We start from the raw sequence: 25,942 nt of genomic DNA on the forward strand, positions 1-25,942 counted from the left end.
ACGTTTTTATTCTGGGTTGCATTCTGCAGATATGTACAATGTTCCACTTGACCAAAATTGTTTAAAAAATCATCTAACTGTAAGACCACATCATTTCATTATGTGGAAGATGAAATAATATAGGTAGTCCTCAGTTAATGAATAATGTCTAAGCAATCATGTAACTGATAGTTTTTCAATTAGTTCTTTATCTTACAACCATGGTAGCTTCCATATGGTCATGAGATTGCCATTTGAACATTTTATAGGTGGCTTCAACAAGTAGAGTCAATGGAGAAGCCGGCAGTAAGTTACAGCCATGTGAAGTTGTGCTTAATGGCAATGTGTGATTGCTTAATGGCCATAACTTAAGAGAACTGGTGTAAGGCATGACCACGTAACGTTTCACAATTATTGCATGGCTTAGTGACAGTTGCTGATCCTAATTGTTGGTGATAAATAAGGACTACCTGTAGTAGCTAAAAATCCAATTAACGCAAGATTAAAAAATTGTGCAAACTTAGAAAAATAGAAAATTAAGAATAGAATAGAATTTTATTGGCCAAGTGTGATTGGACACACAAGGAATTTGTCTTGGTGCATATGCTCTCAACGTACATAAAATAAAATATACATTTGTCAAGAATCATGTGGTACAACACTTAATGATTGTCATAGGGGTCAAATAAGCAATGAAGAAGCAATATTAATAAAAATCTTAGGATATACGCAACAAGTTACAGTCATACAGTCAACATGGGAGGAAATGGGTGATAGGAATGATGAGGAAAACTAGTAGAATAGAAGTGCAGATTTAGTAGAAAGTCTGACAGTGTTGAGGGAATTATTTGTTTAGTAGAGTGATGGCGTTCGGGAAAAAACTGTTCTTGTGTCTAGTTGTCTTGGTGTGCAGTGCTCTGTAGCGACGTTTTGAGGGTAGGAGTTGAAACAATTTGTGTCCAGGATGTGAGGGGTCAGTAAATATTTTACCCGCCCTCTTTTTGACTCGTGCAGTATACAGGTCCTCAATGGAAGGCAGATTGGCAGCAATTGTTTTTTCTGCAATTCTGATTATCCTCTGAAGTCTGTGTCGGTCCTGTTGGGTTGCAGCACCAAACCAGACAGTTATAGAGGTGCAGATGACAGACTCAATGATTCCTCTATAGAACTGAATCAGCAGCTCCTTGGGCAGTTTGAGCTTCCTGAGCTGGCGCAGAAAGAACATTCTTTGTTGTGCTTTTTTGATGATGTTTTTGATGTTAGGTGACCATTTTAGGTCTTGAGATATGATAGAACCTAGAAATTTGAAGGTCTCTACAGTTGATACTGTGTTGTCTAGTATTGTGAGAGGTGGAAGGGTGGAAGGGTTTCTCTTAAAGTCTACCACCATTTCTACAGTTTTGAGTGTGTTCAGTTCTAGATTGTTCTGGTCACACCACAAGGATAGTTGTTCAACTTCCCGTCTGTATGCAGATTCAACCACAATATATTATAGGAAGCAATGTTAAATAAAATTGAGTGTGTACAATCTAATTTAATTTTTCGGCTTTGAGTTTAATATAAAGTGGCAATTTTATTATTTAGGAAATGAATTTCTTTATGTGTTGAAGATCTTTCTATTTTAAATGAGTTCTTTAGATATTGTGTTTTATTGGTTATTATTTTTGTTAAAATTATGTCATATAACTGATATATTGCTAGGATGACTGAGGGCCACAGCACTTAAATGAGAAAAATTGTACATTTTCTATTGTGCAGATTGCATGAGGGTTGTTACCATGTAACCAGAACAAATTCTTTCTAGAAAGCCAAGGTCATCCTTTGTCTCTGCACCTGCATGGAAAGAGATGGGTGGACTCTGCCAGCATGGCAGTTGAAAATTGGCCATTGTGATGGATTTGTGGTTGTAGGGGCAAGGGCTTGAACTTTCAAGTGGGTGGTGAAACCTGGTGGACTTCAGATTCGGGTTTCACCCAAATGTACCAACATGGCTCTTTTAATAAATTGGAACTTTGAGGAATATTTTGCCGCAGACTCTGATTTAGTTTTGGATGCTATTTGGAACCCTGACACTTTTATCTTTTGCAGGCATTTCCTTGATTGCTTATACTTCCTAAGCAGGGGTCGGCTACTACCCGGACCGGGGGGTGGGGGGTGGAGGCGCAATGGGGTAGCAAAAATGGAGCTCTACCCCAGAGCACCCAATTTGCACTGAAATATGTTGAAAAAAATGCAGGGTGTCCTGCATAAGCCATACCCATAGTGTGGTAGTAAAACTTTTGGTAGCCCTTCACTGTTCATAAGTTAATAATAAACATACTTAATTGCATTTCTACTTAAGGAATCTCATATAGTGGAGCAAATTGATAACTGTTATATTTACACAAGGAAAAAGAAAATTGGGCAGAATCAGGATAAAATTATTTTTCTAATTTTGATTTGGCGGAATCACTAAACAGCTGGGGTATAAATATAAACCATTAGGTGATTAGGCAAAGGTATAATGTGAATAAGTATGTATGCAATGATGTAAGGACAGAAAAGTCAAATTTAATTAACTATGCTAATTGTACCACATGATTCTTGACAAATGTATACAGTGATCCCCCGATCATTGCGAGGGTTCCGTTCCAGGACCCCCCACAACGAGCGGGTTTTCGCGAAGTAGCGCTGCGGAAGTAAAAACACCATCGTATCAGGAAAGACTTAATGAACTCAATCTGTATAGTCTGGAAGACAGAAGGAAAAGGGGGGACATGATCGAAACATTTAAATATGTTAAAGGGTTAAATAGGGTTCAGGAGGGAAGTGTTTTTAACAGGAAAGTGAACACAAGAACAAGGGGACACAATCTGAAGTTAGTTGGGGGAAAGATCAAAGGCAACATGAGAAAGTATTATTTTACTGAAAGAGTAGTAGATCCTTGGAACAAACTTCCAGCAGACGTGGTTGGTAAATCCACAGTAACCGAATTTAAACATGCCTGGGATAAACATATATCCATTGTAAGATAAAATACAGGAAATAGTAAAAGGGCAGACTAGATGGACCATGGGGTCTTTTTCTGCCGTCAGTCTTCTATGTTTCTATCTGCGCGTGTGCAGATGGTGTTTTTACTTCCGCAGCGCTAGCGAGGAGCCAAAGATTGGGGGCGGCGCGGCTGTTTTAAAATGTCGCCGCCGACATGGGGGGCTCGCTAGCACCCCCCTAACCCGGGTTGGGGGTTCGGGGGGGTGCTAGCGAGCCCCCCATGTCGGCGGCGACGTTTTAAAACACCCGCGCGGCTTTCCAATGAGTCCCGAAGACAAACGTCAAACTTCCGCGTTTGTCTTCGGGACTCATTGGAAAGCCGCGCGGGTGTTTTAAAACGTCGCCGCCGACATGGGGGGCTCGCTAGCACCCCCCCGAACCCCCAACCCGGGTTTGGGGGGATGCTAGCGAGCCCCCCATGTCGGCGGCGACGTTTTAAAACACCCGCGCGGCTTTCCAATGAGTCCCGAAGACAAACGTCAAACTTCCGCGTTTGTCTTCGGGACTCATTGGAAAGCTGCGCGGGTGTTTTAAAACGCCGCCGCCGACATGGGGGGCTCGCTAGCACCCCCCCGAACCCCCAACCCGGGTTTGGGGGGGTGCTAGTGAGCCCCCCATGTCGGCGGCGACGTTTTAAAACACCCGCGCGCCTTCCCAACTGAGCCCTCAAGCCAAGCGCCAAAGGCGAATTTCTGCGCTTGGCTTGAGGGCTCAGTTGGGAAGGCGCGCGGGTGTTTTAAAACGTCGCCGCCGACATGGGGGGCTCGCTAGCACCCCCCCGAACCCCCAACCCGGGTTTGGGGGGGTGCTAGCAAGCCCCCCATGTCGGCGGCGACGTTTTAAAACATTCGCGCGCCTTCCCAACTGAGCCCTCAAGCCAAATGAACCCGGGTGGCCGGGCGAGCAGCGAGCGAAGGGCGGGTGGCCGGGCGAAGGGCGGGCGAACGGCGAACGGCGGGCGAGCGGGTGCTGGGGAGGGCTTCTCGCTCTCCCGCCAGCAAGAGGGGGAGCGAACGGTGTGGGCAGGCTGCGGACAAGCCGTTCGCTCGGGCCGCTTCCCAGCTGAGTACTCAGCTGGGAAGCGGCCCGAGCGAACGGCGTGGGCGGGAGAAGGGCGCGCGAGCCGCGGGCGCACGGGCAGGCAGGCTGCGGACAAGCCGTTCGCTCGGGCCGCTTCCCAGCTGAGTACTCAGCTGGGAAGCGGTCCGAGCGAAGCGGCAGCAGCGAGGAGTTTGCGTGGGCGGTGGGGAAACTCCTCGCTGATGCCCGCCAAGAGGGGGAAGACCTAGGGAAGCCGCCCAGCAGCTGATCTGCCCGGCACCATCTACGCATGCGTGCCCATAGAAAAAAAAGGGCACGCATGCGCAGATGGTGTTCTGACTTCCGGGTTCAAAAATCGCAAATTAGCCTGTTCGCAATGGTCGGGGACGCAATAACCGGGGGATCACTGTATTTTATTTTATGTACGCTGAGAGCATATGCACCAAGACAAATTCCTTGTGTGTCCAATCACACTTGGCCAATAAAAATTCTATTCTATTTCTATTCTAATGATTTTACTCATAGCATCTTATAAGTTGTATATGATACTATTTTGTGCTGTAACAAAGCAGTATGAAAAAGCTAATATGTTTAAATAAGCCTCCAAAAAAGTGCTAGGAAATATACTGCCTACAGCAAACCTTTTCTCTAGAGAGCCTATTAAAAATGTCTTTGCAATTACATCAATGAAAAATGTTAGCCATTATTTTTAGAACGTCATAATCCTCAAGTCAGCAAAAGTCTGCTTTCTTCAGAATGAACCTACTTTTTCAGTCTGATCTAGGCACCTACTGTGAATATTCTGCTTAACCTTTTTTATTTTAAAGCAAGTTTCAACAGTTTCAGAGAACATTCATTTAATCAAATTATTTAGATGTGCAGTCCACATTTTCCTATATCCAAATTATTGTGATTTCAATTTCTAAAGTATACACAGTTCTTTGAAACTATCTCTTCAAAAGATGTCTCAAAGACAAAAGCTAAAACCCATCTTAAGGCAGTTTTCAGATTTCTTTTGGTAAGGCAGTGATTGAACAAATGCTTTGAGTACAAAAATTCCTGTTGGTATATAAAAACATCAGGAGCAATTGGAATGAAAAGACCTAATGATAATTAGGGAAAATATTTCTGAAACTTTGGAGAGAAACTGATCAGTGCAACCAATTTCTAAGACAGTATCCTCAATCTTCTTCCTCCAGCAGTATTGAACTCATTTCTTTGTTAAGGTAGTGGAAGCTATAAAGCTCTTCAAAAGTAAGGAGAGGGCAACCAATAATCTTCTGGGCAGTGATGTTCACCCTCTGGAGTGCTGTCCTATCTGCTACCATGCAATTGGCAAACCATACACAGATGCAGTAATTTAAAATTCTATGGTGCAGCGGTAGAAGGTCACCAACAATTTTCCATTCAGTAGTTGTTTCCCGAGAAGTCTCAGGTAGTATAATCTCTGCTGGGCCCTTTTGACCAGTGCTGCAATATGAGTGCCCCAGGTCAGGTCCTCTTTTATGAAAACACCCAGAAACGTAAAACTGGCCACTTGCTTCACTCGATCTCTGTTGATAAGCAAGGGCTGGATGTCTGTTCTATTCCTTCTGTAGTCCACTGTAAGCTTCTAGGTCTTATTGGTGTTAAGGACCAAGTTATTGTTTCATATCACGAAAACAACCGGTCTATCTCATTTTTAAATAAAGACAGGTAGATAAATTGAAAAAGAATTCATGATTAAGATTGCTTTCTAAATGCTAAATCCACTTTGATGTTTTGATTAGCTAAATGCATTACAGTGGTACCTCTACTTACGAATGTAATTCGTTCTGTGACCAGGTTCTTAAGCAGAAAAGCTTGTAAGAAGAAGCAATTTTTCCCTGAGGAATCAATGTAAAAGCAAATAATGTGTGCAATTGGGGAAACCACAGGGAGGGTGGAGGCCCTGTTTCCTCCCAGGAGATTCCTAGAGAGGCCCCATGAAGGCTTCTCCCCGCCTTTTCTGGCCCTGTTTCCTCCCAGGAGATTCCTAGAGAGGCCCCACAGAGGCTTTTCCCCACTTTTCCGGCCTAGTTTCCTCCCAAGAGATTCCTAGAGAGGCCCTTTGGAGGCTTCTCCCTGCCTTTTCCAGTTACAGTTTTTGAGGCTCAGGTTTGTAAATAGAAAATGGTTCTTGAGAAGAGGCAAAAAAAAATCTTGAACACCCGGTTCTTATCTAGAAAAGTTCTTAAGTAGAGGTGTTCTTAGAGGTACCACTGTATGTTTGTAGAGGGCTGAATATTTCTTTGGTTTGTCTCTTGACTTTAGGGTCCACATAACTGTTATTTTCATGTTTCTTTGCTAGGGATCTAACATCACAGACACTTGCACAGAAATGCTGATGTGTGGTGTTTTGTTGAAAATCTCAGCAGGAAATATACAAGAACGCGTGTTCTTTCTTTTTGACAATCTTTTGGTCTATTGCAAAAGAAAGCATAGGTGAGACACAGTAATTGATTTATGCTTTCAAGACTGAACATATATAAATTATCTGAATTTAAATGTTTAAAAATATATTTGAATATTTTAACTATAATGCTCAGATAATGATAATTCTAGAAGTTCAAGGTTCCACAACTCTTTTTTTTTAAAGAAAAGTTTAAGGCTGCAATGCATACTTTTTTCATTGCAACCAAAATTTCTTATTTAATTGGTTTATTTATTTATAATTATTATTAATTATAAATTTATCTGCAACAGCATTAAATGAAATGAGATTTGGATAGTACTCATTTTTTGGTGTATAACTAATTGCTAATATTAATAAACAATCTTGGTGACCTGACGTGCCTCTAATATTTTTAATATTTGTACAATACTTTTCCTTAATTAGACGATTGAAAAACAGCAAAGCATCTTCAGAAAGTCATCGATATCTTTTCCGAGGCAGAATAAATACAGAATTGATGGAAGTTGAGAATGTTGATGATGGCACAGGTATATGAATATACATCACTTTCTTAACTATTGATATCTATTGGATGTTGACTTTCTGTCCCATATAATAATACAAGTAATCCTCGCTTAAAAATGGTGATTGAGACTAGGAACTCTGTCTCTAAGTGATGTGGGTGTAAAGTGTGAGGTCACATGACTGCACCAATGTACAACAAAGGTTGCACCAGTTCCAGTTGTGGTGGTTCAGCAAAGGCTGCAGAGCTGTGAAGTGTAACATCACATCATCACTATTTGCGACCTTCTGTTGGCTTCCCTATTGACTTCGCTTGTTGAAGGCATTAAAGGTAATCCAATGGCAATCACATGATACTGGGATGCTGAGACAGTTGTAAGTTCAAACATGTTTCCAAGCACCTTGGATTAATGATCCCACAGCTACAGAGACATTATGACAGTCCCAACTACAAGTCTCCTTGTACAGAGCTGTTCAGTACTGATAACTTTGAATGGTGGCTGAATAAGTGCTTGTTAAATGAGGACTGCCTATATACAATTTCAATAACATATGCAGTTATTTGTTGTAAATAAATTTGACATAAATGGAAGACCAGAGGTTATATAAATAAGAAAATTATACTCCTATTTATAAACAATGGCCACTGATTTTTATTAGACCCTAATTATGTGAAACTAATGAAGCAGACTATTCCAAGGATCCATCTAAACTGCACAATCCAATTGGCTTGGCAGATAGTATAAACAACCAGCATCTTGTTATGTAGAACTTGTTGCAGAAGGCGGATTGTGAGGTGTCCAAGGCATGAATGATTCTCTTTTTTAATAGAAACTGTCATTTATATTACAGTGTTACTTAGGACATGCTTTGTTTTTCTTTGTTTTATTTTAATCTTTTGGTAAATGCATGGATTTTCCTAAGACTAGCATTGCTGTTTAGATAACAGAAAGACCAGAGCTGGGTTCCTCCCTGTTTGGACTGGTTCTATGGAACCGGTAGTAATTTGGCGTCCCAGATTGCTGGATCCAGCAGTAACCCAGGGATCCAGCAGTATTTATTATTTATTTATTTATTTATTTAATTTATTGGATTTGTATGCCGCCCCTCTCCGTAGACTCGGGGCGGCTAACAGCAATAACAAGACAGTGTACAATAATAATCCAATACTAAAAACGATTAAAAACCCATTAACATAAAAACCAAACATACATACAGACATACCACGCATAAAATTGTAAAGGCCCAGGGGGAAAGAGTATCTCAATTCCCCCATGCCTGGCGGCAGAGGTGGGTTTTAAGTAGCTTACGAAAGGCAAGGAGGGTGGGAACAATTCTAATTTCTGGGGGGAGTTGGTTCCAGAGGGCCGAGGCCGCCACAGAGAAGGCTCTTCCCCTGGGTACCGCCAAGCAGCATTGTTTAGTTGACGGGACCCGGAGAAGACCCACTCTGTGGGACTTAACTGGTCGCTGGGATTCGTGCAGCAGAAGGCGGTCCCTGAGATAATCTGGTCCGGTGCCATGAAGGGCTTTATAGGTCATAACCAACACTTTGAATTGTGACCGGAAACTGATCGGCAACCAATGCAGACTGCGGAGTGTTGGTGTAACATGGGCATATTTGGGAAACTCCCATGATTGCTCTCGCAGCTGCATTCTGCACAATCTGAACAATTTTTAGCACTGCGCAAGCTCGCCCGCCCACATCAAGGAGCGAACAGCCAAGAAAACCACCGCTGAGAAAGACATTGATTTGGTTTGGCTTGGTTTGACTGAGCTGGCAGTCATTATAACTTCCTCCTGATTCTTAAACCATTTTAAAATTTTCATAAAACATAGAAGGGAGCATGCAGATGCTAGCATTTATCTGGGGAAGTTTTGCTTTAAGTAAGAGCACATTATAAGGTCAGAAGCAATTTTGTAAATTCAGAGCATTTAGTAACCATCCGATGGAAAGTACATCTCAGATTTTCCTTTCTGTGGTCATTTTTCAGCCGATTATCACAGCAGTGGTCACATTGTTCTCAATGGTTGGAAGATACATAACACAGCAAAGAATAAATGGTTTGTGTGTATGGCCAAAACATCTGAAGAAAAGCATGAATGGCTTGAAGCTATCCTAAAAGAAAGGGAAAGAAGAAAAGGTGAGAACAGGAATTTTATTTCTATACACTCTCACACCTGGAGGAAGTACTGCGTCAAGAGAAATTTCCTGACAGTGAAAACAATTAGTCAGCGGAATAGCTTGCCCTTTAGAAGTTGTGGATGTTGGAGGCTTTTAAGAAGAATGTAATTTTGGCCCCATGTGAAGATTTTTACATTGTTTTAATTTGATAAGCAAAGTAGGTCTTCAGGCCCTGTAGAAAATTTATAGACAACAATGAAGGAACCAAAATAAGAGCAAGAATCAGATTATTTATCACTTTGGTTCTCAAAATGAAAGCTCCCGAGACATTTATATAGGAATTCTTTCTCGATCATCTAGGTCAGTGATTTTCAACCTTTTTTGAGCCGCGGCACATTTTTTACATTTACGAAACCCTGGGGCACATTGAGCCGGGGAGGGGGAGGGGGGGCTAAAAAAAGTTTGGACAAAAAAAAATTATCTCTCTCTCTTCTTCCCTTTCTCTCTATTTCTCTGTCCCTCCCTCTTTCTCTCCCTTCCTCTTTCTTTCTCTCTCTCTCCATCCCTCTTTCTTTCTCTTCCTTTCTATTTTGCTCTCTTCCTCTCACTCTCCCACCTCCCTCTATGACTTTCTCTCTCCTTCCCTCCCTCTCTTTCTCTCTCTCTCTTGCTTTCTTTTTCTTGTTCTTTCTCTCTCTTGTTCTCTTTCTCTCTCGCTCACTCTTTCTCTCTTGCTTGCTTTCTCTCTCTGTCTCTTGCTTTCTTGCTCTCTCTCTTGCTTTCTTTCTCTCTCTGAGCTTCGCGGCACACCTGGCCATGTCTCGCGGCACACTGGTTGAAAAACACTGATCTAGGTGTATAGCTCAGTCATCCCATCTCCAAAACATCTGTGCAAACATCTTTTTTTATAAATCAGGATGCACTGACTTAATTACGTATGGAATAACAGATGATTCATGGACAAAACCATTTGCAGAATGCAAATGCCTTCACTAAAAGTAGTTGTAAACAACATTCCATTCACCCTGAATAAAAGGGAGCTTTTGTTTATTTTGTAATTCCATTCACATTCATGAATATAAAGCAATTGAAAAACTTTACATTAGTATAAGTGAAAATAAAATTTAGCTGACTACTTTCTGAAGTAGTGAGATTATGATCTTAAAAGATATTAAAAATTATTAGCTTTCTTCATAGATTTTGAACATTGTGTGTATTCTATCACAATGGAATGTTACTGAATTATTTTTGCCATTCTATTAATGTTTAATTGCACTTTAACACTCAATCTGTTAGCTACTTTGAATATGCGGTGAATATAAAGATGGAGTACATTTGAAAAAAATGCTACAAATAAAAACTTAAAAGATTTTTAAAGCTGAAAAGTAGTACATAAAATATTCCGTTCTCTGCCTCTGCCATCACGAGAGCCTTGAAACAGGTGGCCTGTAAAGCACTTATGGCTGTTGTAAAACATTGGGCCAATCCTCACATAACTGCATGACTGATCTCATTTGGCTAATAGCTCTAATGCTGATATAATTTGCTAAACCAAAACCAAAAACACCTATGATATGGTAGGGTTTCCTGCCTAAGCAGGGGATTGGGCTAGAAACATAGAAGATTAATGGCAGAAAAAGCTAAGTAATTCCTTATCAATTTAAAGTTATTTATGTTTGCATTGCTTTGTAATAATAATGATTTATTTTAGTTACAGTACTGTGTATTTTGGGCAAGGTTACATAGAAATATAGAAGATTGATTGCAGAGAAAGACCTCATGGTCCATCTAGTCTGCCCTTATACTATTTCCTGTGTTTTATCTTATCCCAGGCATGTTTAAATTCAGTTACTGTGGATTTACCAACCACGTCTGCTGGAAGTTTGTTCCAAACATCTACTACTCTTTCAGTAAAATAATATTTTCTCACGTTGCTTCTGATCTTTTCCCCCAACTAACCTCAGATTGTGCTTCCTTGTTTTTGTGTTCACTTTCCTATTAAAAACACTTCTCTCCTGAACCTTATTTAACCCTTTAACATATTTAAATGTTTCGATCATGTCCCCCCCTTCGAGAAGATCTCGAAGATTCCTTCCAACTCTATTATTCTATTCTGTTCTACTCTACTCTAGTTTACCATAATATGTGAATTAAACCAGTGCAAATAAAGCCCTTGCTATTTCTGGAAAATTGTAAATTGAATCCAACATTATTCTTCCATATCAGCCTAGTGTAAGAAAGAGTTATCCATTATTTCACTACCATGGTATAGGCCAGTGTTTAGGCTTTGTCTTCATAATTCAGTTTGTTAATATGACATTAATGGGTGCCTAGTTTCCCTGACAACTGTACGGCTAGTCCCTTCAGCTTTTGAAATGATTTTCAGATAAAAGACCTCGTGAATCTTTACATTTAGTGTGTATTTGAAAAGGAGTTTTCCTGGGCTTGTTTCTTGAGCTCATCTTAATACTAAATATACTATACTAGAAATGTTATCCTGAATCTTTCAGTACTCTGTCTGTCTGTCTGTCTGTCTGTCTGTCTCTTTCTGTGTGTGTGTGTGTGTGTGTATTTGTTTATAGGAAATCATGTCTGGAATGATTTGTTTGAACTTGTCTGGCTGGTCTTGGAAATGTTTACTATTCTAATTTTAAAAGTCTTTAAAGTAAATCACAAATTATTTTACATGTAATGTTACTAGGATTGAAAGCTAAAGTACACGGCCCAATAGATAGATAGTAATATATTATTTGGAAACATTTCAAAATTACTATATTGTGATTTGTTTTTCAGGGTTAAAACTTGGTATGGAACAAGATACGTGGGTGATGATCTCTGAACAAGGAGAAAAACTTTACAAAATGATGTGCAGACAAGGGAATTTGATCAAAGACCGAAAGAGAAAATTAACCACTTTTCCAAAATGTTTCCTTGGAAGGCATGTGTTTAATATTACAGTTTAAATTTTTGTCTCATTATTTTAGTTATTATTTATCAAATTAGATAATAAAATGCTCAGACTATTTAGGATTTCTGCCTTAGACCACATATCCTCACTCTGACACTAACTAGTGAATTACTTAAGCCAGTTTTCTACACAATATTAATGAAAAGAAGAAGATATTATACAAGTATACAAATGTTTTTGTAATGATGATATAAATAAATACAATGGTATCTGTCCTTCTACCTGTCCCCCAAACTTTAAAAACACAGTGCTGAAACTATAAATGTTATTTTACATATGCAAAAACTAATTGGTGAATTGCCTCTCTATTTTTCATATTAATAAAGTTCTGTCCTATAGTTTAGAATATTAAATAGAATGTGTTATGTGTTACAGTCATTTTTTAATGGATCAACAAGATAGAGTAGCATAAACATAGAAACATAGAAGATTGACAGCCGAAAAAGACCTCATGGTCCATTTAGTCTGCTCTTATACTATTTCCTGTATCTTATCTTAGGATGGATATATGTTTATCCCAAGCCTGTTTAAATTCAGTTACTGTGAATTTACCAACCACATCTGCCGAAGTTTGTTCTAAGCATCTAGTACTGTTTTAGTAAAATAATATTTTGTCACGTTGCTTCTGATCTTTTCCCCAACTAACTTCAGATTGTGCCTCCTTGTTCTTCTGTTCCCTTTCCTTAAATTTTTTTTTTGACCTTGTCAAATGTAAAATCATTTTATAAAACCTAGTATTTTACATAAAAATAACCATGGCCTATAAACATCTCTCTCTCTCTCTCTCTCTCTCTCTCTCTCTCTCTCTCTCTCTCTCTCTCTCTCTCTCTCTCTCTATATATATATATATATATATATATATATATATATATATATATATATATGTGTGTGTGTGTGTTTATGTATATCTGTGTGTATATATACGATACACATACAGACAGACACAATGCACAATCTGTTTTTCACATTTTTTATGTAGAGAGTCTAAGGTATCATAATAAAGACGAGTGCTATTTTGTTTAATTAATAAGGATACAGTATTGTATAGTACAACTGATTGAATATTGTTTGTAGGAACATAAAATTCCTGCAGCCCAGAATTTGCCTCGCCAAACTATCAGTGCAAAACAAGCTTTAAGTTCTAGCAATAGTTTGTGTCTGTGGACATTGATGACATTTATGTAACCACGTAATTCTTAATATCTTTTTACTGAATTTTGCACAGTTGTTCCCTTACCTTTTGAAACAGGGTGCATATGAAAATTTTAATGTGAACTGCAAAATGATTGTAAAATTAAAAAACAGAAATCTTCCCCAGTGCACCTCAGGAAAAAAAAGGATGCTGATGGAATAGAATATTTGCCCCAGGTGCCGTTAGCTTTGATTGATTACAGCTTATTGGAAGACATTTTATTGGCTCTTACTCCATCGTAGCTGTTAAAGAAACAAATAATTATGAATTCTAAAGCCACAAATTTAGATTTTAATCTGATATCTTCTTCTTTCAGAATCATTGTACTCAGATCACCTTATTCATGAATAGATATGGATTGGATTCCATCATTAATTAGCAAATGCATTGTGTTGCTTATTTAGAAATTTTACTTCTTTACTACATTTAACTTCGATATGTTAAAATATTTTTTGTCTTTTTTTCCTTAATTAGTGAGTTTGTTTCTTGGTTATTGGAAATTGGAGAGATTCACAGACCTGAAGAAGGTGTTCATCTTGGTCAGGCTTTGCTAGAAAACGGCATTATCCACCATGGTAAATAAATTACCTTTTCTAACAGTTATTTGCAAACATTTAACTTTTTTTACTGATCAGTAGGTGTACCGAGTACATAATGGTTTATGAGAATGATATTGGTTGTAGCCAAAAGTAACATAATATGTGTTTGGAACAGGGAGATCCTTGATGCTTGATGAGTTTGACTGTTTTCTGATGAACATTTCATTACCAAACTAGATAACATTATCACTATCTTTGGAACAGTTTTGTGTATTATTTGTTCTAGCTTTTAGTTTTCAGCTTTAGCCTAAGGAATAACTGGTTTTATTGTATCTGTTATATCCATATTGAATCAAAATGATGTTTAAGAGCTCACATGGATTTGAAATTTTCTCTTTTGTCTTTTATATCTTGTCCCATATTTTACTGTTTTTGTTTTGTTGTTATTTTATGCTGGTTATTGACCGAAATAAGGGAACTTACTTATTTACTTATTATTATGTACACCCAGCTGTGTTTCCACAGGAACTGAATTCTTAAAATAAAATTGAATGGCCCGTCTATTTTTGTTCAGAAGTAGAAAATTACTGTGCATATGAAATACAATTAGATTTACATTAGAACTGTATTATTTTCTGGATTTGCTATTTCTACTTTAAGTATCATTAATAGTGTAAGGATTTTCTTGATATAATTAATTCAATATTATTTTTATTAACTTGCAATAATTGGTTAATTCAAAATGACTGTGAAGTTTGTATGTGTTTTTAATTCACTTTTTAAATTGTTTTAAATGGGTCATACTTTATCTAATAATAAATAATTCAGATATATGCTTTTCATATCCGAACTGTTGAAGAAAGAAAGAATTAAAGCCTTCCTCAAGTCAACTCTTATTGAGCTCAAAGTCATGTTGGGTTTATTTTGTCAGCAAGACATTAATCCCTTGCAACTGTCTTCCTTTTGTTTGTTTATTTGTTTTTGTTTTTTATGCCTAGCAAACAGTTTTGGGATTCCTTGAAGTTCTCCCATCTTAAGCAGACAAGGATACACATCTAAAGAAAAGTTAACATGTCTAATTAAATCTTTTATATTTTTGTTCTGTTAGTCAAACAACAGCACAAAGTGATTCAAGGATGTAAAAGTTATAAATGTATAACTTTTCAATCATAAATATCAATGAATATGGATTTTAGCATTTTTGTTTGATTTTCAAATGACTTAAGCTCATTAATTGTTGCTAATAGACTAATTGGTGATACAGACTAAATATGATCAACATACAACTTTTTTTTTTCTGTTTTGTAGCTCAATTGTTTAAAATATCCAGATGCTGCATTTAATATTTTTTTCTTGTTGTTTCTGTATCTTGTTTTGTTTTCTGCTATTGCATAATTAATTTGTTTGAAAACATCCTTTTTATCAATTTAATTGTTTATCTGATTTAAGAAAATCTTAAATGAGCTGTGTGTCTTTATATAGGTAGTGTGTAAAATTTTAATTATGCGTTAGAAGGAGTTTGTGAAAGAGAGATTATGTAACATGACATGGGATATACTGTAGTGTTAAATTTATGTAGCAATTACATTGCATCCTACTGTTAATAGCTTAAAAACATTGCTGGGCATTTATTTAGAAAAATGCCTTGATTTTCATTGCTCCTTCCAAACATACAGTGGAACCCCGACATAAGAGCTGCTCTACTTAAGAGCAACTCGAGATAAGAGCTGGGAGGGGAGAGATATTTTTGTTCTACTTACAAGCCCAAATTCGAGATACAAGCGCCAAGGAACTGTCTCCTGAAGCCAAACGCTAACTTCCGCGTTTGGCTTCAGGAGACAGCTGCGAAGCGGCGCGCGTGTTTTAAAAGGTTGCAGCCGGCCTGGGGGGCTCGGGGGGGGGGGTGCTTGCAGCTTTCTTTCTTGCTCTTTTTCTTTCTCTCTTTTACCTTCCCTTCCTCTATTTCTTCTTTTCTTTCTCCTTCCCACCTTCTTCCCTCCCTCCCTCCCTTCACTCATTCCTCTCTTACTCTCCCCTTTCATAAGTTTCCTTGCTTCCTTCCTCTGTTCCTGTCCCTTCCCCCTTTCTTTCTTTCTTTCTTTCTTTCTTTCTTTCTTTCTTTCTTTCTTTCTTTCTTGCTCTTTTTCTTTCTCTCTTTTACCTTCCCTTCCTCTATTTCTTCTTTTCTTTCTCTTTCCCACCTTCTTCCCTCCCTCCCTCCCTTCACTCATTCCTCTCTTACTCTCCCCTTTCATAAGTTTCCTTGCTTCCTTCCTCTGTTCCTGTCCCTTCCCTCTTTCCTTCCTTCCTTCCCACCCTCCGTCCATTCATTTACCCATTCCTCTCTTGATCGCTTAAAGCCGGTCCCTGGTGCAAAAAGGGTTGGGGACCTCTGTCCTACAGGATTGGGTGGCAGAGAAGTTGAACATATGTAAATTTAAAAGTTTAAGAAAGTTTACAAGTTAAGTGAAAGAAACTTCATTATTCATTTATATGTACATGTACATTTCTTCATTAAAAACATGTCTTTCTGCATAATTTAGACTAACTTTGTGAGTTTTTTGAGGGCTGGAACCAATTAAAATTATTTACATTAATTCCTATGGGGAAAAGTCGTTCGAGATAAAGCTGCTCGACTTAAGAGCCCAGGTCCGGAACGAATTAAACTCGTATCTCGAGGTACCACTGTATTCAGATAGGGATATGAAGCATGTTAAAAGACAAACCTTCATTAAATACATAGTTGTGTTTAGATTTTAAAACTTTTCAGAGTGGAACCTCCAGTAATCAGTGGAGCTATAAGAAAGAAAAGTCAGTAAAAGACTCCTGGAGTCCAAATGTTAATGCTGAACTTTTATTTGTTTATTTAAAAAGATCTTTTTTGAACTGATAAAGATTCTAATAGCTGGTAGTACTTAAAGATACGAAAGCTGCCTTTGAGAAAAAAAATATATCCTCACTTTTATACCAATAAATTGTGAGAAAAGACTCAAATTCCAGACTTAAAATACACAAAAATATTTTAGTACTAAAGAGAGAATTGTTCACTTGCTGGAATACTTGTAATACTCCCACATTATTTTTAATAAAGCTTGATAATGAGGACATTGTGAAATTTGTTCTTGAGAAAAAGATTTATTTTCAGTTCAGGCAGTTGGCAGTGGCTACTAAGGAATGAGACAGAGGGATTAAAGATTCATATTAAGATTAAAATTTGGCAATCGTTTTTGGAATACATCTGGTAATTACAGGACAGCTTTGGGTTCATAAGTTTTGCATTTACTATTTGCTTTAATAATTGTAACTTTCTTCATGCAAAGACAAAGGCTATGATGTATAGCAGGGGTGTTAACTCGTGGGCTGGATGCGTCATGCGCTGGCAGGCCCACCCCTGATTTAATGAAGGGGAAAAAAGTTGCAATATGTCACTTGATGACATGACGTCGTGAGTTTGACACCTGTGATGTACAGCATTCTTTGCAAAATAAAATTCTTGCTAATCAGATTCAGAGCAAACAATAAAATAAAAGCAAATAGTGAAATCCCATTAATACCATTGTGAAAAAGGGCAAACTCATTTTAGGATATAGCATATTTCTAGTTCTTTTCATGTATTTTCTTTACATTGAGATATCTTTATGTTTATTTTTGCATTAGTTACAGACAAACATCAGTTTAAACCTGAACACATGCTCTATAGATTCCGTTATGATGATGGCACATATTATCCAAGAAATGAAATGCAGGATGTAATCTCAAAGGTACAAACATTATACTAAATAGTTATACTAATTAAAAATACAAAATTTGATTAAAAACTATAAATATGGCATTATACAATTTGGGTTACAAATTTAATATAAGTTCAATTTTCTGTTTACCTGATGTGCAAAAATAAGGAGATAAAATTATTGTTGAGCTGTTGAAATGAAAGACAAATTACAGTTTTGTGTTATATAATATTCAAGCTAATATAATGTAATAAGTAAATATAATTTGATTGAATTTAGCGATGTTGATAGATGGGTGGAGCTTTGCAGCATTACAATTACTGTGCTAGCTTCTCCTTGTTTGTGGGCTCCAAAAGGAGCCAAAGCCACCTTGCAGGGGTGGAAAAAGCTAAGGAGAAGTGCCCTGTGTAGTCATAGGAGAGATTGCAACTCTCCTGCTGAACCATGGGGCTTTTTTCCCTCTATGCAACGACATGAAAAAGAGGCAGTCTAAAATAGCGTGCAAGAAACTGGGGGAGCAGATGACCATCTAAGCATAGTGCATGCATGGACTTTGGGGAACAGTGTGAGACCTATGTGAGAATAATTCTTTCTATTCAAATTGTAACCCCAAAAGAATTTCTGGGAATAGAGAGATTCACAATTATTTTTAAGGTAGCATCAATATAGCACTCTGAAAAAACTTTAAAATTGAAGTAAAGAATTAAAGGAAAAAAGGCAGAAAAATCACTAAAATACAGAAAATTCAACTTTTAAATGGGATAGATGCTGTTTTGGATAGGGATTTCAAAATGCTGGAATTACCTACTGAAAAAGTAATGTTATTTTTACATTGTGGGAAAATAAAAAAAACCTGGTTAATATTAAAATCCAATTTAAGAATGCCACCTACTGACGAAAGGAAGAACAACATATCCCTAAAATCTTGGAACTATCTGATTGATTGGAATTTAAATGTGATAATATGGAAGACATTATCATTATTGTTAAAATGACCCTGAATATTATAGTACAAGACTCAATTATAGAGGGACTTAAGGGGGTTCTGGAAAACTTAGAGGACTATCTGGAGGAACAGGTTGGTTAATTTTGGGATACAAAGAACATTGAATTCTTCTGAGAAGTCACTATAGGTTTGAATATATGGTCTTTGGATTATTGGACAGAAGAGGGACGCAATAAAATTTAACGAGATGCTTAATCAAGGAGAAAGGAGTGAAACTTGAGAAGAGATGCCATCTGTAATCCAAAGTACAAGGGAGATACTGACAAAGTTTTTTAAAGAAATGATCAAATAGATAGAATGGATGGAATACTGGAAAATATAACACAAAGGACAATGAGTGATCAGGACGCCCAGGAACAGGAGGAACTAATTGAAAGAATAGATTCAAAATGGAACAGACAAAACAAATGAAACAAGATAGTAAAAAGGAGATAACAAAAATAATAAGGATTGATGACATAAGCCAAGGGGAGAGCATTCTAAAAGAATTAAAAAAGAACTGGAGATAGGGGTAAGAGTAGATATGTTGGAAACTAGAAAACAGAGAAAGGCAGAGAAGGGAGAAATGTTCAAAATGAATAGCCAAGATGTGGAAGCAGACAGAAATAAAGATCCAGGAGAGGACTATGGGAAGCAAGCTAAGAAATGAACAATTAAAGCTTTAAATAAGATATGAAGGTTAAAAAGGGAATATGTTTAAATATAGAAGTGGCATAATCAAAGTTAGGACAGGATAACTTGAGCGAAGTGGATTAATAAAATATACATTTTTATGTAATAATGAGAAGTAATAGTAGAAGGAAAATTAGAATTTGAATGATGGTTGAATAATTGATTAAAAATAATGAAAGACTATAATTCAATATGAATAGGTATATCTTTACTAAATATAACTAAGATTAAGATATTTTATTTATATTAAAATGTATGACATGCAGAATATGGTGATTGCCATAAAAATAGCATATTGAAATATTGATTGACTAAATGAAGGATTATAAATTGAACAAGCAAATAATGTAATATTTCAATCTAGCATAAATGTTTGTACTATTATTAGAATTATATAAGCTTGTTAAAAGTAATAAATATGATTAATAATATTCTAGTTGTATTAAAAAGTATGACGCTTAGAATAGGATGATTGGTATAGAAATGACACATTGAAATATTGAATTATTAAATAATGAAAGATAATTTAATAAAAATATGTGTATTGTTATTACAAGGATTATATAAGCTTGTTAAATGAAACAAATATGATTAATACTATTTTATTTGTATTGAAATGTATGACACTCAGGTGCCAAACCTGGATTGATATGTTTGAAAAAGAAAAACCCTTAAAAAAAGAATTTTTATTAATTTGCTTAAAGACGAGAGGCAGGCCAATAATTCATTAAAACAAGCTCACTGTGTGCATGAGTTACATGCATCCTTCTGATCATTCTTTTGCTTCATTTAATCCCAGTAAATAAATTGGGCAGGAATATGTTAGTAGTGCTTCTTAACCTTAATGCTGGCTGAAGAATTCTAGGAGCTGAAGTGCATATATCTTAAAATTGGTGAGATCAAGAAACATTGCTTTAACACGATGTTTTGCGAGAATGCTTTGTGATAAACAAACAAGCTAACAAACCCTGTTTTAAATCTTGGTTTATGATCTTGGTATAATAAACTGTTAAAAAAGTCTGATTTATGTATCTGTTTTTGTGAAGGGATGAATATTGTACAAACCATAGAGTCTTGTTGTCAGGGTTCCGACCGATGCTTTGCAAGTTGACAGTTGTAACTAAATAAACTACAAATCCTACTTATTGCATTGTGATCAGAAGTGCACTACTGCTTTCAAGCCTGTCCTTTGAATTTCTGATAATTAAACACTTGAAACATTTCTCAGCAAGAAGTACTGACAAGTATTATTTAATTAATTAGACAAAGCTATCATTTTTCTCATATTTGTGTTTGGTTTAGATGTCAATTGATAAGAGGGCACAGTTGAAAATGTTGCTGGTATATTAAAAGAACAAATGAATCAATACAGTACAATGGTACCTCTACCCAAGAACGCCTCTACTTACGAACTTTTCTAGATAAGAACTGGTTGTTCAAGATTTTTCTGTCTCTTTTCAAGAACCATTTTCTACTTACAAACCCGAGCCTCTGAAACTGTAACCGGAAAAGGCAGGGAGAAGTCTCCGTGGGGCCTCTGTAGGAATCTCCTGGGAGGAAACAGAGTCAGAAAAGGCGGGAAGAAGACTCCATGGGACCTCTCTAGGAATTTCCTGGGAAGAAACAGGGCCTCCGACCTCCCTGTGTCTTTCCCAATCGCACGCAGTATTTGCTTCTACATTGATTCCTATAGGAAAAATTGCTTCTTCTTACAAACTTTTCTACTTAAGAACCTGGTCATGGAATGAATTAAGTTTGTAAGAAGAGGTACCACTGTATTTATTTTTTGAAGAAGTAGCGCTTTTGAAGGAATTTTTCTCTTATTTTATTTTATAAAGCAATTTAAATTAAGTCCATAAATTGCCATTATTTGAGACAGTAACTTGAATATATAAATATATATATGGATTTTGCTTGAGGTTGAGTAATTTAGATTAAATATTGTTCATATACTTAACAGGGTGTAAGATTGTATTGTCGTCTGCACAGTCTGTTTACTCCTGTGATAAGGTAAGTTTGAGTTTTGGTTGTTAGTTTCATAAGTTTATTCGTAGTTGCTAAATGTGGACTTGCTCACTAATTGTTCATTGTTCTAGTAACAAAAGACTAAACTAAAATTATAGCAATAGAAAATCTGCCTAAAACAACAAACTCTCATAAAAACAATCCATCCTTTTACTTTGATTATTGATCAGCAAAGCCTTCAATAAATGGTGTAAGATTAATGCAAGACATGTTTAAATCTACACTTCCATTTCCAATAGACTGGTAAGTACAGAAATACTTTGTACACACACACATATACACAAACACACATATGTAGTGTGTGTGTGTGTGTTTATGTACTATACGATTTGATTTGATTTATTGGATTTGTGTGCCGCCCCTCTCCGGAGACTCGGGGCGGCTAACAACAATAATAAAACAGTATACAAAATAATCCAATAGTAAAAACGATTAAAAACCCATTAATATAAAAACCAAACATACATACAGACATACCATGCGTAAATTGTAAAGGCCTAGGGGGAAAGAATATCTCAGTTCCCCCATGCCTGACGGCAGAGGTGGGTTTTAAGTAGCTTATGAAAGGCAAGGAGGGTGGGGGCAACTCTAATCTCTGGGGGGAGTTGGTTCCAGAGGGCCGGGGCCGCCACAGAGAAGGCTCTTCCCCTGGGTCCCGCCAAGCGGCATTGTTTAGTTGACGGGACCCGGAGAAGACCCACTCTGTGGGACCTAACTTGTCGCTGGGATTCGTGCAGCAGAAGGCGGTCCCTGAGATAATCTGGTCCGGTGCCATGAAGGGCGAAAAGTCTACAGGTTGATTCATAGATAGATATAAATAATAGCATAAAATAAAATTAGTTAAACCAATGGATGCAATATTTTTTTCCAATGCAAACTAAGAACAATAAAAGAAAAATATAATTAATAAACAATACAAATCCTGAAAAAAAAATAAGCCAGTTCGGCATATCGCCTATATATTAACTATCAAACAATTATCATTTTAAATAATAAACCTTCTGTTCTTTTAGATATTATGAAATGTATGTCACAGAGAACATACTGTATTGTTTGATTAGTGGGGGGAAAATGCCTTTCTAAAAATGGATAAAATACATATCTTGAATCTAGTCCTTGATGTCCAGAAAATTAAAGCTTTTCCAATTTCTCATGCCAGATATAACCAAAGGTTTTAAACAACAGTGAAGTGTCCCACATTTTAGAACATAAGTCAATGTGACATTAGTATCTTACTCCTGAAATGTTTTCCCCTAAACCTACTTATATAATGTTTATTAAAATATTGTTCCAAAAAGATACCAATAACTCACAGCACTATATCATGATTTAACATGTCATCACAATTTTTGCAGTGCTAACAGATAAAATCTTTTTTTAAATACATTATTTGCGGCATCCATTAAATTCAAAAAGAACATTTTGATGTACCAATATTAAATCTGTTGAAACTAATTTAATATACTTTGAAGTTTGCAAGCATTGGTCTATTCCTTAAAAAATATTCAAACATTCTAGTCTTCAAGGACTACATGTACTGTAATAGCCAGAGAATGAAGTCAAGCATGTTTCTTTGAAAAAACATTTTGAAAGATGAAATGACTCACACAAATTTTTTTGCACTTTTTGAAAGCCAGCGGGTTTTTAGCAGTAGAGGTTCTAGAATGCGTTGCTACCAATTTGCCCATGTAATGCTTCTGTGCATGCACAGAAGCGTCCTGGGCTGGTGGCAGAGCGTTCCAGGTAGCTGGGCGAAGTCTCCCACTGCTGGTGCTCCTGGTTATGAGAACTGGGCCTAACCAGGAGCAACCCCCCGCTGGTTTTTGGCAGTAAGATTACATCTTCATTCTGGACAAAAGTTCAATTATTGGATTTCTGCTTGCTGTTATATATAGATAACTGTTTCATCAAACTGTCAATTTCTAAATAAGTGTTTAGGACACATATGAAAGTTTAAGTATAATCTCATTTATATTTTACTTGTATTTATTTATTTATTTATTTATTTATTTATTTCCTTACAATATTTAGACTAGTCTGGAAGGAGGATTAGGGTCAAACATACTTTGAGAGGCAATGCACTCTGGCATTGTGATTAATACAGGATAGATAGATCTTCTAACTCAGTGTTTCCCAACCTTGGCAACTTGAAGATATTTGGACTTCAACTCCCAGAATTCCTGGCTGGGGAATTCTGGGAGTTGAAGTCCAGATATCTTCAAGTTGCCATAGTTGGGAAACACTGTCCTAACTCATAAGGAGGTGGAGGGGGGGGCGGCGGCGGATAGGAGTGTTAAAAGCTACAGTTCCAGAAGACACAAATTCCATGTGGAAACATTCATGATGTATAACACCCAATATTATACTTAATGTTTTCTTTTAGTCCATCATCAAAGATAATTCCATAAATAACAAAGTGTAGTTTTGGAGGTATATGGGAGGTTTAATTTTTGTAATACACTTTGAAGTATTACAACCTGAGTATTTTATTCGCAGTTCTGTATTAGCAAGAACTTCAGAAGAGAAGGATTTAGTTATAGTGATTTCTGACAGTCTCAAAATGAGTGAATAGTGCGGTCAGGCAGTAGGGAAAGCAAGTAGAATGCTTGGCTGCATAGCTAGAGGTATAAGAAGCAGGAAGAGAGAGATTGTGATCCCACTATATAGAGCACTGGTGAGACCACATTTGGAATATTTTGTTCAGTTCTGGAGACCTGATCTACAAAAAGATATTGATAAAATTGAATGGGTCCAAAGACGGGCTACAAAAATGGTGGAAGGTCTTAAGCATAAAACTTATCACAAAAGACTTAATGAACTCAATCTGTATAGTCTGGAGCAGCGTTTCCCAACCGGTGTGCCGTGGCACACTAGTGTGCCGCGAGACACAGGCAGGTGTGCCGCCAAGCTCCCCGCCCAATCTGCCCCCTCTCCTCCGCCGCCCCCTGCCTTGGGGCGCGACTTCTCTCGCGGCGGCTGCGGCTACAGCTTCAGCTCCTCGGGACAAAAGCGCTCCCAGCCCTCTCTCGCCGCCCCCTGGCTGGGAGCGCTTTCACTGCGAGAGAGGGCTTTCTCCATTCGTTTTGGAAATGCACGCCCCGCCCCTCTCTCTCGCGCGCCGCTCTCCTTTTCTCTCAGCCCTCCCTGGCTTTGCTTCTCAATCCCTCCCTCCTTCCATCTTTCCTTCCCCTCAGCCGTTCTGTCTGGGGGTCTCCCGCTCTTCCCTTCCCCGCCTCCCAGGCTTTGCCTTTGCCACCCCCACCCTTTTTTGGTTGACAAGGAGTCCTTTGCCGCATCCCGCAGTTCGCACTCGGCTCGAGGCCGCTTTCCCTGGCTGCGCTCGGAACCGACAGGGCGCTGCTCTTTCTCTTTCTCACTCTCTCCCGTGAGGCGGGGGAAAGGGGAAAAAAAGCAAAAAACCCCTTCTTGCAGCGTGCCCGCACTCGTCCCTTCAGCAGCGAGGGAGGGAAGTCAGAGGGCAAGGGAGCAAGCGAGCGCTCTTGTCCTCGGTGCCCTCTGCAGCCTGCCTTCCTTCTTCTTTGCCCCCGCTGAGGGACGGAGAGAAAGATAGAAAGGAAAGAGGGAGGGAGAGATAAAAAGAAAAGAGATAGAAAGGAAAGCGGGAGGAAAGAGGGAGGGAGAGATAGAAAGGAAAGAGGGAGGGAGACAGAGAGAGAGAGAAAGAGAGACATAGCAAGAGAGAGAGAAAAAAAGAAAGAGATAGCAAGAGAGAGAAAGAGATAGCAAGAGAGAGAGAGAGACAAAGAGATAGCAAGAGAGACAGAGAGAAAGAGAGAGAAAGAGACATAGCAAGAGAGACAGAAAGAGAGCGAAAGAGAGAGAATGAAAGAGAGATAGCAAGAGAGGCAGAGAGAGAGCAAGGGAGAGAGAAAGACATAGAGGGAAGGAAGGAGGGAGAGAGAAAGAGAGCAAAAAAGAGAGGAAGAAAGAAAGAAAGAGGGATGGAGAGAGAGAAAGAAGGGAAGGAAGGAAGAGAAAGAGGGAGAAATAGAGTGAAATTGAGGAAGAGATTTTTTTTTGTCCAAACTTTTCTTTAGCCCCCCCGCGCCCCCCCATCCCCCAGTTCAGTGTTCCCCAGGATTTTGAAAATATGAATAATGTGCCGTGGCTCAAAAAAGGTTGGGAAACACTGGTCTGGAGGACCGAAGAAAAAGGGTGGACATGATCGAAACATTTAAATATGTTAAAGGGTTAAATAAGGTTCAAGAGGAAAGTGTTTTTAATAGGAAAGTGAACACAAGAACAACGGGACACAATCTGAAGTTAGTTGGGTTAGTTATGTTTCTATGTAATGTTGTCCAAAATACACAGTACTGTAACTAAAATAAATCATTATTATTACAAAGCAATGCAAACATAAATAATTTTAAATTGATAAGCAATTACTTAGGTTATATTTGGGGTATAATATATGGGTATTCAGCTTTGTAGAATATATATTTTGAGGATGAATTATTTTTTGTTTGTTTTTTCTCCCAGAGATAAAGATTACCATTTAAGAACCTACAAATCTGTCATAATGGCTAATAAAATGATAGACTGGCTAATTGCACAGGTAGGTCAGTACTCCACAGTATATAAATTTGATTAGTAACATGAAATAAATTTAAATACATTTCCATTAGAAATTAATGTTTTTATATGTCATATAATTTTGTTTTATATATCAATTAAGCTA

The 25,942-nt window shown here is 37.7% G+C and overlaps 1 protein-coding gene and 1 long non-coding RNA gene across 5 annotated transcripts in view; one reads left to right on the plus strand and one right to left on the minus strand.

Moving 5' to 3' along the window:
• The window catches only part of PREX2 (phosphatidylinositol-3,4,5-trisphosphate dependent Rac exchange factor 2), a 114,541-nt gene that overhangs the window by 32,446 nt on the left and 56,153 nt on the right, over positions 1-25,942 (plus strand). Inside the window, exons 7-14 of the mRNA XM_070747896.1 lie at positions 6,380-6,513; positions 6,908-7,011; positions 8,980-9,129; positions 11,904-12,048; positions 13,745-13,845; positions 17,467-17,570; positions 21,179-21,228; positions 25,744-25,819. Of these exons, the coding sequence (XP_070603997.1) occupies positions 6,380-6,513; positions 6,908-7,011; positions 8,980-9,129; positions 11,904-12,048; positions 13,745-13,845; positions 17,467-17,570; positions 21,179-21,228; positions 25,744-25,819 (864 nt within the window). The remainder of the gene's footprint in view (positions 1-6,379; positions 6,514-6,907; positions 7,012-8,979; positions 9,130-11,903; positions 12,049-13,744; positions 13,846-17,466; positions 17,571-21,178; positions 21,229-25,743; positions 25,820-25,942) is intronic.
• LOC139165030 (uncharacterized) overlaps positions 6,905-25,942 on the minus strand; it is an 86,949-nt gene continuing 67,911 nt past the window's right edge. For all 4 annotated transcript variants that reach the window (XR_011558730.1, XR_011558727.1, XR_011558729.1 and 1 more), the window contains one exon: positions 6,905-9,104. This is a non-coding gene — a long non-coding RNA (uncharacterized lncRNA). The remainder of the gene's footprint in view (positions 9,105-25,942) is intronic.

The sequence above is a fragment of the Erythrolamprus reginae genome, chromosome 3 (genome assembly GCF_031021105.1).
Source record: "Erythrolamprus reginae isolate rEryReg1 chromosome 3, rEryReg1.hap1, whole genome shotgun sequence".
NCBI lineage: Eukaryota > Metazoa > Chordata > Lepidosauria > Squamata > Dipsadidae > Erythrolamprus > Erythrolamprus reginae.